The sequence below is a fragment of the Lithobates pipiens genome, unplaced genomic scaffold, assembly GCF_037356315.1.
Source record: "Lithobates pipiens isolate NorthernLeopardFrog02 unplaced genomic scaffold, aLitPip1_a1.2 Scaffold_18, whole genome shotgun sequence".
Classification (NCBI taxonomy): Eukaryota; Metazoa; Chordata; class Amphibia; order Anura; family Ranidae; genus Lithobates; species Lithobates pipiens.
The window spans coordinates 143,222,061-143,240,080 of NW_027507758.1; the positions used below are offsets into that span (position 1 = coordinate 143,222,061).

At 38.6% G+C, this 18,020-nt stretch overlaps 1 protein-coding gene across 4 annotated transcripts in view; it reads left to right on the forward strand.

Annotated features, from left to right (window-relative positions):
• Positions 1 to 16,488, forward strand: part of RIN2 (Ras and Rab interactor 2) — a 271,299-nt gene extending 254,811 nt beyond the window's left edge. For all 4 annotated transcript variants that reach the window (XM_077486208.1, XM_077486209.1, XM_077486211.1 and 1 more), the window contains 4 exons: positions 1,065 to 1,370; positions 2,645 to 2,776; positions 6,321 to 6,484; positions 8,710 to 16,488. In XM_077486208.1, the coding sequence (XP_077342334.1) occupies positions 1,065 to 1,370; positions 2,645 to 2,776; positions 6,321 to 6,484; positions 8,710 to 9,045 (938 nt within the window). In that variant the 3' untranslated portion in view covers positions 9,046 to 16,488. The remainder of the gene's footprint in view (positions 1 to 1,064; positions 1,371 to 2,644; positions 2,777 to 6,320; positions 6,485 to 8,709) is intronic.
• Positions 16,489 to 18,020: the final 1,532 nt, after the last annotated feature.

The window sequence follows — 18,020 nt, forward strand, 5'->3', positions numbered from 1 at the left end:
GCTTAATCGAATAAGCCGAGGTTAGAAGCTCATTGGTTTCCATGCAGAAGTGAGCCTGATTTTGCATTTTATAGCTTTAGTAAATAAACCCCATTGTGTACTTAAAAGTGGGGTATGCCTGTACTAGATTGTGACATTATGGCATCTGAATTTAGAGCAATATTTTGCTTTTGACAGCTACTTGGGCTGTCCCTCCCAATAAAAAGTACTTCCCTCTGACCCTATTCGGCATTCCTTTTTAATAATGTGACACATAGAAAGGTAATTAGCTGTGCCATGTAAAATTTCCACTGCCATGGTTTGGACGCATTGACTGTTCGCCGTTTCATGGAAACTAGACTTTGGTTCCTAAAAATTCATAAATAATCCCTTTTTACTAAAATGATAAGTACATTGAATAAAGAGAATCCTGAGAAAATATATTACTTTTATTTTGGAAAGGTGACTAGGGACCTATGTGGAAGAACTTTTGGTTTTCTTACAAGTCAATGCAATAGTAGCATGGTACAGCTTAGGCTCCTTGCATATGCAAAAGCAGCATCCAGACATGCTGTCTGCAGCCTGTCAAAGTCTAGGCTATGGCTGAATGGCACTAAGTGTTATATTACGTGGTACCCATGGTGGTAGAGCCGTTGTATTCAAGAAACAATGCACTGAACACAAGTTAGGACACACAGCAGATAGACAGCCCATGTGCAAGGGGCCTTAGAGGGTAGACATTAACGATCTGAGGTGGTTAACTGCAGGTCAAATGCACCTACCTGCTAATGAATTCTGAATGTTCTCAGAAGCCTCTCAAACTGATCTCAAATGCAAACCCAAAGCCCATCTTCACAGGCCCAAGGTGTCAAGGGAGGCTGAAAGAGAGATGATTTTGGTCTCTAAAGTTTAGAGCAAACTCAATATACTCAAGGACTTGGGCAGGGGGTAAGGGCTGGAAAAAGCCACAGCTCTGCAAGATACTCAACTGGCTATTCAACATTTTTGTTTTTTAGTATAATAGTGGAAAGGGCTATTGCTAATTCACCCTGGTTACAATAACATGCTCCCCTTCTGTTTTTCAGATGTAGTCCTGGAAAAAGCAATGCACAAGTGTATATTAAAGCCACTGAAAGGATATATAGAAAACATGCTAAAGAACTTCCGTACTGCAGATGGTTCATGGAGGGAGCTGAAGGAGAACCTGTTATTAGTAAAACAGAGGACCCCTCAGGAGCTGGGGGTTCTCACCCCAACTCCAGAATCTGTAGATGTGGAAAAGATCAGAGTCAAGTTGTACACCATGCAAAAAATGTACTCTCCGGAAAAGAAAGTGATGCTGCTACTAAGAATTTGCAAACTCATCTATACGTGCATGGAGAATAACTCAGGTACATAATGAACAAGGAGCCATGTTGTGATACACCTGTGGCAATATTTTTGTTGTATTCATATACACACACCTATACCCGATGAATAACTATTGACAACATAGGGACCATTACACTAATGTATCAGTAGCTGGGTTCATACAATATTTACTAACAGATTATTCCCTAATACTGGAAAATTATTTCAAGGATTAAAAAAGTTATCATCTGAGCTACTCACCTTTGGTTTTGCAACACTGTTATAGTTGTAATGAGTCTTTGGGGGAGCGTTACTAAAATTAGAGAGTAACCAATCCGCTTCTAACTTCAGCTTGATCGATTAAGCTTTGACAATAAAACCTAGAAGCTGATTGGTTACTAAGCTGCACCAGATTCTGTGTGCTCCAGTTTTAGTAAATCTCCCCCATTACCACATACTCATATTTTCTCCAACTTACCTAATGGTTACTGAATTGCAAGCTTTTGATTTTCTTCCCAATCTTGCCAGTGCCCTGCTATTCAAAAAAGCAACCTTAGAATTAGATCCTACAATACGATCACGGAAGCTCATAGAATCAGATGTAGTACTCAAGTCCGTGTACTGAATAAATATGTCCCTTCTAATGCTGCCACCACTAGAGTCAGTATAATCTATACCCAGGGAGTCATAGTTGGTCTGGTTGAAAAAAAGACACAAGTCCATCTAGTTCAACCAATAAAAGGGGAAATATATATATATCCTAAAAAAATAAAAATATCCAAAAAACTCCCAAGCACCACTTGCTGTTAGGACAAGTACCGATAGCACACATTGGGAACAATGATAACCTCATGTTAGATTTTAAGCCAAATATCAAAATTTTAAAAATCCATTGTGAAAATAAAATAATGAATGCACATATATATATATATATATATATGTGTGTGTGTGTGATTAAAGCATATCGGACTGATTATTTTTTTCAGCTTTATTGACTTGTCACCAAAATGACATTTTATTCATGTTTATTAGTGCGTCATGACATACTGCAGTGAAAAAAAAATGTGCATGCCCTACCGCAGTGCCTTGGGGTGAATTGCATAAATAGTAAGTAAGGCAATTTGCCTTGTCCATCTGTTTGGACTGCGCAAGGCAGGGCTACCCAATGACCAAGTGGGAATAGGCCCCCGAAGGATACAACCTCGGGAAGATATGAAAATGTTAATAAAATGACATCGACCATTTTACATTGCACAATATATAACATGATCTTCTCCTCCTACTTAGATTTAATGATATTTAATCTGTCTTATAGGGAGGATGTATGGAGCAGATGATTTTTTGCCGGTTCTAACTTATGTCATTGCTCAGTGTGACATGCTGGAAATTGACACTGAAATTGAGTATATGATGGAGTTGTTGGACCCAGCTCTACTACACGGAGAAGGTATGATTTACTTGTATTCCTTTTAATCATGTGAAAAGAGTAATAAATAGAGCTTCTGCTTCATAATTAAAGTTGTAGTGTGTTAAAAGATATTCCGCAAGTTACAATTTTATTTTGCAGTAGGAGGACTCCTTTACTGCACCCAACACAGTGAAGCACATGTAGGCTTTTCATCTATCTAGTTTAGGAGTGATATTGTATAAACAGACTTGTTATATACACCAGAGAAAGAAAAGGTCAACTCTCTCAGCAGTAACTCAGCCAGCGTACTTAAACTGTATGGGTTAATACACATGGAGGTTTCACATTTATTTGACTTTTCTTTGCAGCCATTCCAAATGGCCCATGTTAATGTTGAATTGACGGTTCCTATAAATAGCTCCCCTGGTTAAACATTCTCACGCAACAGATCTTTTTAAAAGCTGGATTGCTTTAGTGTGCATTACTTATATGTAAAAAAGGATCGCAGCAACTGGGGAAATCTGTGATAAATACTCATTATTGCCTCTTGTCTGCAACATGATGGTTGATCCCCATAATTCTCAAAGAAAACTGATGTTTACTGAATAAGCCAGACCTAGTGGGAAATATGTAAGGATATTGCCTGCTTATAGAGCACCCTGAAAAATATGCTAATGAATACATCTTGCCTTGAAGTTGTGCTTTGTCCCATCCCTCCCATACTTCACTATTGGTCAATATTGGTCAATAGTGGTGTTTGTGAGGGGGCTAGGCCAAGCATAACTTTAGCGTCTGAAGTCATTATATGTATATTAGAGCATCCAGGGAGTCCAGGTTTCCAGGTTGCACTACATTTATGTAAACCTATATGCATCTTTAAATGCCTCCTTTGGCATCTGCCAGCAACTGAAATACCAAACCGATAAAAACAGCTGGATCCATTTGTAATCTCCTTCCTGGAGCCAACAGCTGTCTTGGACTAAAAATGCAAACAGTACCTAGAAAACATTCAAACTGTTTGGCCATGTATGGCTGAATAGTGAGTTTTAAAATATAAGTTTGGGATTTAAAAAAAGAAAAAAAACAGCAATTATACTCGGCTAGGTAGATGCAGTATCAGTCCAATGCTGCATCTGTCCTCCACCAGATCTGCAGTGAGAACTGGGTGATCAAACACTGCTGATCTCCCCTTCTGCTCTGAGCAAAGAGCCAAGACTATCAGGTACTCTCTGCTCCCCCTCCAGTGTTCACTGAAATGCTGGGCTGTGGAGGGGTTGGCTCAGGATATCATAGAGAGGCTGAGCCAGCTGCTGTTCCAGGCATATGTGTGGATCCCGACTGTAAAGTTGGGATCATTTCCAAGCTTGGACCGGCTGAGTGATGTCAGTCGACAGCAGCCTTTAGCCCACTGTCAGCTGAAAACGGGTCACAGGTGTTCAGAATGATCTTGCACTCATAGAATACATAGGACATGTTTGGCCAAAAAAGCTTTGGCATATGTCTCCACAACACTGACCTTGGGAAAGTTGATTGGTCAAGATGGAATTCACATGAGATATCTAGTGTCTGCAGCGTAATCCCCCTTCCTTCATAGCACAAACATGGGAACTTACCTGATGTGATGTTTTTAGATCAAAATAGGATCAAATCTGGCATAGACGGCATTTACTTGGACAAATGTACATTATACTAACATACATGTAATGCAAATGGCTGGTAAATTTCAACGTGGAAATTGCATAATTTGCTCATAGTTATAGTTATTCTACTACACTTCATATTACTGCAAATAAATATTATTAATGTGAATGTAGCCTAAGACTGCTTAGTAGATACAGTTTAAACATTGAATGAAACATCAGGCTTAATGTCCTGACTTTCATTTGAATAAATCTGTAAATTCTGACTTAGAAACAATGATAATGTTCAACAGTTTCCAATTCGGAAATGATGGAGGTTCTCTGTGTCTCTGCCTGTGACACAACAGTGTAGCACCTAAAATATGGCAATTTAAACCATTACTTTGTTTTGTTCTGTACTGCTACCATGATGTTTTTTTACTATGGAACATTATTCTCTACAGCTGATTTTCCATTACAGAATTCCTATGTTATTATGGTCAAGTTTAGCTAAATAGTTCCATCCTGTTGAGAGAGTGGTATGTCTTAGATAACCAGAGGGGACCTCCTCCTCCCTTCCTGAACTTGTCTACCCTGTGCCTGCAAATAGTAGCTGTGCTGTGACATGGGCCTGATAACCAGAGATAACTAACATAAAGAATGGAGATGGGATATAAATATGTATAAAGCTCTTTTGAAGTAAAAAAAAATATATATAGACTTGCCAGACACTAAGGCTCCATGCACACTGACTTAAAAAAACGTTGCTTCTACAGGAGTTTTGTGTTCTGCCTGTAGAAGCAGCTCAATGTTATCCTAGGTGTCCACGCACATTAGGACGTTAAGAGGCATATTTTGAAGTTTAATGTTTAGAGGCAGAAAAAAAACCTTCTGGTTCGTGTTTCTAATTGGAGCTTGGAGGCAGAAAAAGCGTAAAACTCTCCTAAACTCGTCTAAACTTTGTACAAAAAATGCTCTACATGAGCGTTTTTAACTCCCGAGAGAACAGATGTTTTCTTAAGCCCAATGTGCATGGAGCCTTAAAATACTTACCATACTGAAGTCTTAGTGTTGGTATGTATAAAACAAGTTGTGATGTTGTTATGAACACTTTAATTGAATAATGGCCATCTCCAGATACTTGCTGTGTGAGATTACTTTTTGAGAGTCCTGGGCAACCCCAAAACCCAGGGAAATCTGTTCTGTTCACCATACACATTACAAACTGACCCCTTTTAGATCTACCAGCAACAATGTGCTGCCCGATTGGCTACAAATTGAATGGATAGTTTGAATAAGCCCTTATATTACAAGGTTTTGGTGAATCTTGATTGTACAGTCAGACTTTAATGTGTATGGTGGGCTTTATACAAAATTGGAACATCAGCTAGGAAGTTAGTGCTTGGCTCTGTTTATTGGGCATCTTGATTAATTAGTAGGGCAACCATTGTAGTGATGAGCCAGTAGGAAGGTGCTGGATGGGACATGGCTAACCACCAACTTCCTAGATTAGGTTGGTGGTTGCATACCAATCAAGCAAGTTTACAGATCTACCCTTTCCTTAATTCTAATGTTCTTTAAAGAAACACTGTCACTTTGTCTATGTGCTATATTGATATAATGAATTGAGGAAAAATGGTAGTGAACCAGCCATGTATGAGAAGCGTCATAACATACACACAGTAGGTGCACTTTTTCTTAAAATCGTTCCAGTCAGCCATACATACATATAGGCTTGCTCTATGACTTTGCCAGTTCCAAGATGATCATATGTGCTCATCAATTCACTAGGAATTGCTCATGAATTAGTGATCACACTACACCTACACTATAGGAAATATTGGTTTAGCCATCACAATTGCCGCCCCAAAGGCACATGGGTAACAAGGTTTGTTCTAACTAAAGAAAAAACAGTCATATTGTTGTTAGCTGTATATTTACATGGTGTGCTTGTTTTCCCTTAGGTGGCTATTACTTGACAAGTGCATATGGGGCACTTTCCTTGATAAAGAACTTTCAGGAAGAGCAAGCCTCTCGATTGTTAAATTCGGAAACCAGAGACACGTTAAAGCAATGGCACAAGAGGAGAACTGCAAACAGGACCATTCCATCCATTGATGATTTCCAGGTAATGTTAACACATCATGCCAATTATATTAAATTGGAACTCCACCATTGTTTCATTTGTTTAATCTCCATATCCCTACTGGAAAGTTATCAAGATCGGAAGCACACAGCAATAACGCCACTTTTTTTAATAGAATGGGCTATGGTTAGAACCTCTTTTTCATTGTAGGATTTTTTGCTGTCTGTGTCATTTGTTGGGAAGATTTATCTCACTTCTTGTTTAATCACCACCACGAAATGAGGAGAAATCCCCCATTTAGGGACATAGAGAGCAATATAACCAGACACGTGCTCTAACCCAGGGACAGATTCAATGTATGTGAATGCATGGAGGGCCGCATTCAGCTGCTAATGAATGAAGAAAACAATGCACAGCCCCCGCACCTCTGACCCCCTTTACATTACATAGCCCCCTGCGACTCTGCCCCCCTTTACATTACACAGCCCCCTGCACCTCTGACCCCCTTTACATTACACAGCCCCCTGCACCTCTGACCCCCTTTACATTACACAGCCCCCTGCACCTCTGGACCCCTTTACATTACACAGCCCCCCTGCATATTACACAGCCCCCCCCTGCACATCACACGGTCCTCCCCCCACCCAACCCCCCCTCTGCATATTACACAGGCACCCCCTCCTCGCAAATTACACAGCCCCCTCTGCATCTTACACAGACCCCCCCCCCCCAGCTGTGTAAGCATGGAGGGATAAAAAAAATCTTATTTTATTAGTTTACACTGTCTGTTTAAAAAACAAATTTTGATGGCTTTTATTGCTGTCAGAAGGAATGTAAACATCCCTTGTGACCGTAATAGGCAGTGACAGGTGACTGTATCCCACTGATATCAGTCTTCCCTGTAAAGAGGGAAAGAGCGGAGAGAGTCGCTGCTCTCATGCATGTCGCTGGATCAAGAATGTGTTCATGTAAGTATAAGGGGGATGAATAATGGATCCTGTGACACAGAAGATTTTTTTTATCTTCCTAATGCATAGAAGCAAAACTGCCAGGCATCAATTAAAAACAATAGCACTTATAGTTTGACTATCTGTCAGGCCTGTGCAGTAACTGGAGACAAAGCAAGGACAGAGCTTTGTGCTACTCCAATACACAAGATATTGAGCAGAATTAGGATAGTGGCTGTATACAGTGCCATCTAATTGTGTAGATGCCCTCTTAGTATTTGAACCTTATAGAGAACCCTGCCATTTTTTTTATGTTGAGGGACCATCTGTCAGCTGGAAATATTCACCTTTAGCTGACGACTTTCCCCTCCTGGAAAAGAATAATCAGCAGTTGGTGGCAGATACTGCTGTAATGTAGTATAGATTATTTTCAATCCTTCTGGAATATCCTTTAAAGTGGTTGTAAACCCGTATTCATGCCCAGTGAAGTGACTGGCCTCAGGTGATACACAGAGATGAAACAGATCCTCCTACATAAGTTGTATCTATCTGCAGTCTTCTCTTCTCTACATCTGTTCAAAGTACAGAATTTATAAAGCTTGTCTGAAAGTTCAGAAAAAAGAGAGGGGCAAAGAGCTGAAGTTACACTTTGCAGAGCTTAGTGAGAGCTGATTGGATGGAAGGGACACCCCCACCCCCTTCACACAGCTCACAGGAACAAAGAGCCCTCCCCGTCACCTTTTTTGTGTTAGTAAAACTTGTGAAAAGTGATTCATGCTGATAGCAGAGGAACGAAGCAGCAGACAGAAATGACACTTGGTGCTCTTAATTGAGACAAGTACACACTATAGAAGGATAGGTTTTGTACATATTTCATCTCTGAGGTTTACAACTACTTTAAGTGACTTCATAAAAGGGCTGTGTTTTATATGCGTCAGTCTTAATCATGGCTTGATTTATACTTTCTACCTCCCTGGGCCAGCTGTCTTGTGCTGCCTTTTTCTGACCCCAGTCAACTAACTAGCCTTAAAACTGTTATCTTACTCTGCTAACAGTTCCTTTCTAAATGCACAAGCCCAGAGTGAATGAACATTATGTACACTATTTCTAGAAAAAAAAATGCACTATGTAGAGACAATAACTAAATGTACCCAGCTGATTTATACTGGCAGGCAGGGTGCCAGTATAGAATGTTTTATCATACACAGCAGTGTGTTAGTGACAGTCAGCAATATGGTATGTGATGGCTATTCAGAACTGTGGTCCTGGTCTAAATTTAATTTAGTAACATTCTGTTTGTTCCTTTTTTTTCCGTAATAGAATTATTTGAGGGTTGCCCTTCAAGAAGTGGATAGTGGCTGTACCGGCAAGACACTAATTGTTAGGCCTTACACCACGACAGAAGACATCTGCATGATGTGCGCTCAGCGGTTTAACATCAAGGACCATGAAAATTATGGTCTCTTCCTTTACATTGATGAAACTTGGCAGCAGCTCAGTGAAGACACATACCCACAGAAAATTAAAGCTGAACTTCACAGTCGACCAAACCTCCAAGTCTTTCATTTTGTATACAAACGCATCAATAACGACCCTCAGGGTCTCATCAGCTATAATGATGACAATGATGACAATGATGAAGACGCAGATTTCTGAGAGCTGTCACCTTGGCTGATTTGGAACTCAGAATGGCAGTCCATCAGATTGATTGCAATCTATGGACAGAATATTGCTTTGTTGGGCATTCTGTGTACTCTTTTAATCCTGTAAAAAATGTACAGAAGTCAGGATGTGGAGAAGTACTGACTGTGTATTGCGATGGGCTTTTCTCTTATCCCGGAATATCACCTTGAGCTGTGGACTTACAAAGAGAGAAGCAATTCCCAGCCTAGACGTCATGACTTTTAGTCACATGCAGTTGGCATTAGTATTTGATATTTCAAATTGAAAAGTAACAGTGTGAAGGACCACTAAATCTTCCATGCATCTTTTTTTATTTTATCAAACGGGTTTTTTGTTTTTTTTTGGTTCACAGTGTATGGGAGATAACTACAGCATTTGTCAGCACTGAAATTTTCTATAAAAGACACATTGTAAGACTTGTCATGGTGGTGAGAATTAAGCATGAAGTTAATTTTTTTGTATTATGTATATAACATGTATTTTTATAATTTACTTTTTTTTTTATAAGCAGCTATTTTTGTCATAAACTTCTTTAGTGTTTAGGTTATGGTAAAATGGCTAAATATAATAAAATTGGTGTTATCACTAGACAAAACTAGCTGGGTTTTATAACACCTCACTCCAAAATTATTCAGACTGTTGTGTCATAACGCTTAGGACAACACTTTAAGTGCAAAATTATAGGCTAGTAGTGTATAGAAACAACGTATAGAAACATAAAGACTCCCCTTGAATTACTTTTCTGAACTTCGGGTTTCGGCCTGAACTTAAAAACACTGAAAATAACTATCATGTTCCAGCATAATTTTAATACTGCTTCCTTTGAAAGTGTAAGGGTCCTTACACACCTAGGCAGTCATTCTTGCATTTGGTGAGGCTCACCCCGTATCCTGCTTTTTGCAGCTGGTGTTAAAACAGAGCATTATTTCTTCACACCAGAAAAGGTTCCAAGGCGCCTCTACTTATACATCTCAAGAAAAATCATGCAGGATAACAAAATGTGGCTTTTTTTTATGCAACACCACACTTTGTTCAGGTAAACTCAGTGCTGAAAAAAATGCTTGTTAATGCACATGGAGGTGTGAAGTGACCCTCAAACCTCCCTCCAGCTTTCTTTACTCCAGCTGTAAATCAACTCCAAGTAATGTAGTTGCACTGAGCAAGAATCCCACATGGGTTCTAGTGATTCTTTATTAGAGTATTCATACATGTTCTATTCACAAATTGGCAGGCACCAGCATTTATTGCAGGGATTCTCAATTAGGTTGCTAGCGGTTCCTGGAGCAATGATCAATTTCTGTCTCTGATAAGTTCCTGGATTCTTCCCGATGACCATCACACCTGGTATCATGAGTTGTAGATATAGTACTTTTTAGCCGGAGTTCCCTGAGACCGGATAGGTATTTCAGGAGTTTCTCTGTGTTAAAAATATTGAGAAAGATTGGTCTATAGTATAGCTAGGTGTTTAAATATGAAATTTTTCTTGCACTTCTCTTTGATTTAAAATTGTTGAAGCCCAGGTTCATCTAAAACAAAAGCAAAAAAAATATCGGCACAAAGCATATGATTTTTGGGATATGTCCTATGTGCTGCTGTGTCCTCCTTTTACTGAAATCTTCCTTCACTGATGCCCTCCCCACCTCACCCCTGCCGCTGTAATCTTCTGATGTGGCAGGGGTTTAAAGAATTAAGGGGCTGTGGACACTCATCAAGAGTACACAACTTCACCTGCCTTTTCCACTCCACTGCTGCATTCATAGAAGTTGTTGTTCTAGCACAATCTATGAATGGAGGACAGCAGATGATTGATAGGTCCACCCCCTCTGTTCATAATTTGGGTTTGATTTATAGACACTGTAGTACCAGCTTCTATAAATGGATGAGCTAGTCATCACTCTTGATGAGAGCCTGCGACAGCCCTCCTTAGGTATAATAGTCTCTGAAGCACCAGAATATTGCAGGCGTGGGGGTGGCCATCAAATGAAGAAGCGCAGTGTCACATTTGTTGTACATCAAAGGAAGAAGGTTTAGGTGAAAGAGGAAACCGCAGCACAAGGTACACATCTCACTGTAGATAAGTCATATACCTTGTGCTGATTTTTTTTTTTTTTTTTAAAGAAGGCTTTAACACTTATAAAATCAACATTACTTTGGGGGTGATCAGTTGTTTAGAAGCAATAGTTCATCAAAATCTACATTTCAGATGTCATACGTATTATAGTATTACATATTCCTCTATATTCCATCTTTCTTTGTGGAAAGAAACTTAACTTGTTGATACAAAGCCTTTGCTGAGCCAAGACCATGTAAGTAACACAATACACAAATATCTATCTCTAATATAACTGGTATGGAGAAAGTTTTTCATTCACTTCAGAATAGAATCAAGCGATTCAGATATATTATCGATATAGTCTCACCAGATCACACTGTTACATTATGGTTTGCCTAGCTTAGTGGTTCTTGACCTTTTTTGCTTTCAACACAGAGGCATATGAGTCATCTGTTCTGGGATCACTATGATATCATTATGAAAAGATTGGCCAGTCAGTTTACTTAGTGGAAGACTGCCAGCTAGGTAAGGCAGGCTGAAAGAAAGTAAAGGCTAATTTCACAGCAAAGTAATATTTAATGTTTATGTAGATGCTGGGGAGCTTTGTTCCTCTAAATCAGCCATTCTCATCCAGGGTTCCTCAAAACCTTGGATTTCCTCCAGTGGTTGCTGGGGGTTCCTTGAGCTGTGACTAATTGAACTCTGGTGCCTTGATGGTTGCAGGTCCTTTGACAGGGCCAGTAGCATGACACCAATGATCTTTGTAGTTGTAAAAAGAGTGGCATTCTAACCACAATTATAAGAGCAAAACCTTCTCACTGACCACCAAGATAAGGGGCATTTTCCTTTATGACCCCCAATGGACTATTCTTAGAAGGGGGTTCCCTGAGATCTGAAAATGTATTTCAAGGGTTCTTCTGGAATAAAAATGTGCTGTTTTCAGGTTTGTTTTAGGCAATACATTGGGATGAGCAGATGTTGCATGAGGCATGGCTATCAGCATTTTCACTGTAGCTTGCCAATCGGGGAACTGGCGTACCTGTTTCTGCCCCCCATTTTCTGGTTTGTCCTCTGTTGCTCAAACCCTCCCACTATAAGCTCCAATGTCTAGGACAGTAAGAGTGTGAGCCAAAAGTAAAGGAGGATTTGGCTCAATCGGGTGTTGGAGGAAAATGGGGTAAAGCCTAGTACACACGATCAGAAAATCGAATGAATAATACCACATTCCAAGCGATTCTATGATTTGATCGTTGGTACACAGCTTTCAAGAGCCGATTACGACAGTTCATCCAAATTTATTCGAAGGGGCAAACACGAACATTATTCTCGTATGATACCAGATTGTATGATTTTCGTTTAATCAGTACAATATTTGTTGGAAAGAAATCTGAAATGCAAGACCATGCATGCTCGGAAATAAAAGAATACATTACAATACAACACATTACATCCCTTCCAAAGTTGTATTCTGTCATATGAGAATTTTCATAAGTTTGGTAACCTCTATATTTTCGATGCATCATTCATCCGAAAATCCTATCATTTGCACAAGGCTTTAAGAAAGCTTTTTTTTTACTTTTTTAGGGCTTGTAGATCACGCCATAACTGGATCTGGGACCTGTTAGATTGTAATGCAGGAGCCTTTAAATATACTGTAAACCAAACACCTTTTTTGAAAAACTTTCGATTTTCTTTAAGATGGGAGCTTTGATGTCATCCCGGTATTGTGTATCTGGAAAACATATTCCATACTATTTCCGATCTTTATGATCTGTTCTTTACTTCATAAAACCAAATCCTTTAAAGACTTTAAATATGCTTGTAAGGGACAGCTTGCACCATATTTTTTTCCACTGTACAGAATACAAATACAGTAGTTTTATTTCAGCTTTTGGTTAATACAACACACTCTTTAAAGTATGCCAAAATATTACCTTTTGATGTTGAAGTATCTATTTAGTTGCTGGATATTTGCCATTTCCAGCTCTTATTTGACAAGGCTGTTTGATGCAGTGCATCGCAGTAATCTATATATATTATTTAAAATATTAGAAAATATGTAACAAAAAAATCACTAGTTTTTCATTTTAGATACATGCATAGAGTTCTATGGCAGTTTCGGGCAAACTGTAAGGATTTCTTATTTTATCTATAGGTCAGTAATATGCATGTGGGTTAACATTTTAATATATAAGGAATATCTCTTGCTGGCTCTAGAGTATCTCATCTATACAGTATGTTGTAGTAGACCTTGTATTTTTACTGCATATAACGCAAATTGTCATTGGCAATTTCTGCTTTATGAGATTGTTTGATTTTATGTTTTCATAATGTTTTTAGAAGGTTAATCATGTATGTGCTTTTTGCATCTTTGCTGTCAAAAGGAGTCTGTTACATGCCATGTGTCTACCTTTTGCAGGAAAGACAGAGAATTCAAAGAAAGGTTACATGCAAGTGAACGATGGCGATAGGGCAGTGGATTGTGCATGTGTTGCTCCATTGCAAACAATTGCTGATTCCAAACATTGACATCCTTTTTATCCAACCTGACAATACAATAAAACTGATAATAAGGAATATAAACTATGTGGCCCATTTATGTAGGGGTACACATTCAATGACACTGAAGCTTATTTTTCCATTAGATCCCGACTCTGATAGAAAAAACAACCCACAACAATTTTCAACCACGTCACTTGATAATGTCAGTTGCCCACGTTCTGGCAAATTGATGTGATTAAAGTGATCTACAGAATCATTTGCATGTTACAACTGGGTTGTACATGGGTAATTTCAAATAAAATGAAAAGCAAGGCCTTTTTCTTTTCTTTTTCTTTTTTCATTTTGCATAGAGTAAGGGAGGGTTATAACCCTTGTAAGGTTTATTTTTGCCATCGGTGTCCTATTGGGGGGGTTAAATCCCTTAAAAGTGAGGAAATCTTTGGTTGTTACCATAATTAGTATCAAATCAGTATGCCAATTAGAAGATTCCCTCACTATTTCCGTTCTGGGGACAACCCAAAATTTGGGATTTTCTTTAACTTTCACGTTCCTTGATAGTGGTAAACATTACAAATAGCGAGGGTGAATCACCCTAATTGAGACACAAACCACAATAAAAACTTGACAAGAGGTCCAATTTTTCTCCACCCTAAAACATGAAAAAAGTTTTGCCCTTAGTTATACTTTAAGGCTGGGGTCATAGCAGTGGTCATGCAGTATATCAGCATACTGGGGTGCTGCCATTCATTCTCAATGCTGCCCCAATGTGTATACATTATAGCTATAATGTACCACAATGCACAGGTCGTAAAGGTCTATTTAGTGTGTGCATAATTTTGCAGGGGCATTTTTTGTGTGTTTTGGCCCATGTTAAATGCTCAATCAAACTGAATGCAACAATTTAAACCCCCATGAGAAGTTTATATTTAAGAGCAAAACGGAATAGCATTTTGATAATATTTGTTATAAAATTGTAGACCTGTTTAAAAAAATGTACTTTGTACAATACTCTATAACTGTTTCTGTAAAACAGTGTTGTAAAAAATACTGTTAATTTGATGAAAAATTTTAAATATAGTAGTTGGTTCTCACAAAATGTAGACATATTACTGTATCAAGAAGTCATAAAACTTTTTATTTTATTTTTTTATTTTTTTAGAAAATCTGTAATTAATAAAGGAAAACAGTTGCAGGTATGACATGTAAAGACCTGTAGAGGTGACCAGAGGAATTGGGGGATGTGTATGTTCCTGCACTTCATATCTGCAACATTTTTAATTTTTTTTTATGGTAGGGAAAGGAAGGAGGCTGGTTGTGTAGAGTTTCTTGTGTCATAGATGCTCCTAGCACTGTATAGATATCCATATTGCAGGACTTTGCTATCAACAACTCCATTCCCCCTGATTATTTTGCAGGTTTTCTAGTTGGAGTCCACATCCCCATTTATGTTTTGCTAAGCCACAAGAATACGTTTATTTCGGGTTTAAAACGTCTACAGTTTGTACTGCTGACTTCAACAAAATGTGCTCACATTTCAGTCAAAAATAATTACTGGTCAAAAGTGCTGAGGATAAAAATATGGAGTCTGTCTGTCTGGTGTTAGAAAGTATTGGCCTTGTCCTAATTTTATATACATGTTATAGTAAAAGATTAAAGTGATTTTGCTGTAATTTTTTTAATAATTAATAATACTAACAATCTCCCTTCACCATGTATTCCAATCATGTATCATTTGTTAACTTTGACTCTCAATGGGTTTGTTTAAATTAGTATTTAAAGAATATGCAAACCCAATCACTAACATTTGTTTGCAAATTCAATAATCATTTTCAGTATTTCTGAAGCTTTCATTAAAATAATCCTGCCATGAATGTTTTATGTTCAGGCACATCCTGGTATTGGGTGACAACTATCTGTCCAAGTCCATTAATTGTATTCCTGAGTTGTCAACCTGTTATGTATTCTCCCAATGGACATTACATGCAGCCGTGGTGATGCACATTGTATGGTCCATTGTTGTCACTGTCTTGAAACCCACCAGTGCAATGGCATGAACCCATCACTAGAGTATATACATGTAGAAAGGAGGCTGCAGGAGATCAGCACTAAGATACGACATAGATGAACATTAAATGACGAAAACAACTAGTTTATTAAAAAAAAGAAGAAAAAAAAGTGTTGTTAAAAAAAGCACCAGATTTTAAAGGACGGAAAAGCATGTCCGTAACTCCTTCAATATTGGTAATTAGGAGAGTTGTATGTACAAAGCAAATTTGAATAATTAGGGGGTGGTAATGGGTACCTAGATGCAGCCATTTCAATTCCCTTATATGTGTTTTGTTGCACCAGCACTGAAAAGGATCTGGGAGGTATTCAGTGAAATCAGACAAGGTCTTTTATAAGAGTATCGGCAGATAAGAAGGATGTAGTAAGTGATATATACCCTACTTATAATATAGGTTTGTAACAGTACTGTAATTGGTCTGCTGGTCCAGACATCTCACACAATGTATTGGAAGAGAATTTGAAAGAAATCTCAAGATGGGTTTGCTGGAACATACCCCACATTTTTGTTAGATTGTGCAAGATACGTATATGATTTCATAAAACACTAATTATTTATAGTCACTTGTTATGTAGGTTGCTTTTAAAATAAAAAGGAAAAATGGAAAAAAACATATTAAGAAATATTTGTGTATTCAATGCAAAGCCTAAAGTTATGTTTCAATCTGTATCAGGTGAAAGGTGACTTGTAACATTGGTCAGCTTTGCGTAAAGTAGATGAGCCTTCCTGCGTTTAACTGTACCTTGTGACATTTATGTATTTTGCACATAATAAATGGTATTGTGGTTTTGGTTAAGACTCTAGTGTTTTTTTTCATACTGGCTTTTCTTTAAGCAAACTGTATATTAGGCATTCCTAAATTGTATGTAAACCCTAAAGGCTCATTTACACACCTATGCGTGGCCCTATACCACCCAGATCACCATATTTGTGCTGCGGGTACAGTCAGGTGTTTACGCTCAACTGCAAACGCTCATCTTGTACAGATCAATGACAGGCTAAGGGGATTACAGCTGTCTGCATGTAATATAACATGAAGCAAATATCTGTGGTTCGGGACAGATGAGTGGCCCTGGACTCAAACAGTCTGTGTACAAAAGAAAACTCATCTGTCCCTTGCATCATGTAATCACTCTTTGAGCAATAACATGCATGCTTTGTCAGCCTGTCATTGATTTCTTTAGGCTTCCCATCCACAGCTTATCTCAAACACCTGGCCTCACCAAACACAAAAATATGCTGATCTAAGCAGTGAACGGCCATGTAAATGAGCCCTAATATTGGATTCCCATATTTGCTCTTATATGGTATGTTAAATGTACCATTAAAGGTGTTTTGTTTATCTGTTCAATAAATGTAAAAGTAGCTGTGGATACAGAAAGAAATTCATCAAGCTAATCATTCCCTGTTCTGCTCTTTTAGGCTAGCATTGTTCCCTGTGTGAACTACTAACCCCCCCCCCCCCTTATTCTATGCAGTTACGGAGGGGTGAGGTATTCTGTAGTTCCAACACATTTCTTGTCAATTGGTGCTCCATAGATACATTATTGTGAATTAGCATTGTCACTCTACCACAGGAAGTGTGTTACTGGCAGGATCACCAGGTGATTGGAAAAGAAAACAAATGTATCTGCCACATCTATAAATTGCTTGTTCTGTTTCAGTTGCTGCTTTATGCATTGATATACCCCCTTAGACCCAGTGTGTCCAGACAGCATGGTATACCAGCTGATTTGGTACCATCCACGGGCAGCTAAAGTCGTATTAAACCCAAAAGCAAACATTTATTATATTGCAGCTTATTAAATAGATTTTTTTTTTTTTTTATATAGATTTAGTGGCTGCATTTTATTCTAGGCTTTCTTTTTTTCTATGTTCATCTGGCCATCCAGCCAGTAAGTTTGTTGTTTACGCTCTTGCAGATATATCAGTTACAGGGATAAGACGAACCACTAACCAATGACAGGGGTTCTTATAATTGTCATCTTTTAAAGCCTTGTACACACATAGTTTTTGTCGTTCAACCCCACGGAATGACAGATCACCATACCAATACAACTGATGTTGGTGCAGCAATCTCCACCGCTGTACCTTTCTGTCCTAACAGGGGGCCTGCCTGCCCTCACCCCAGAACACACTGATCAATGCTTGCAGCCATTGGCTGCAAGGGCTGATTGGATGCTGGTTTTCCAGCATGCCCTTTCAACAAAAGCCAGTCATTACACCAGCTTCTGTTGGAAAGCCAGCTGTACACACTGACTGAATTCGGCCCATGTGCCGTGCAAAAATTTGCTAGTACATCTAACTCCTCTACTCCCAGACCGACAA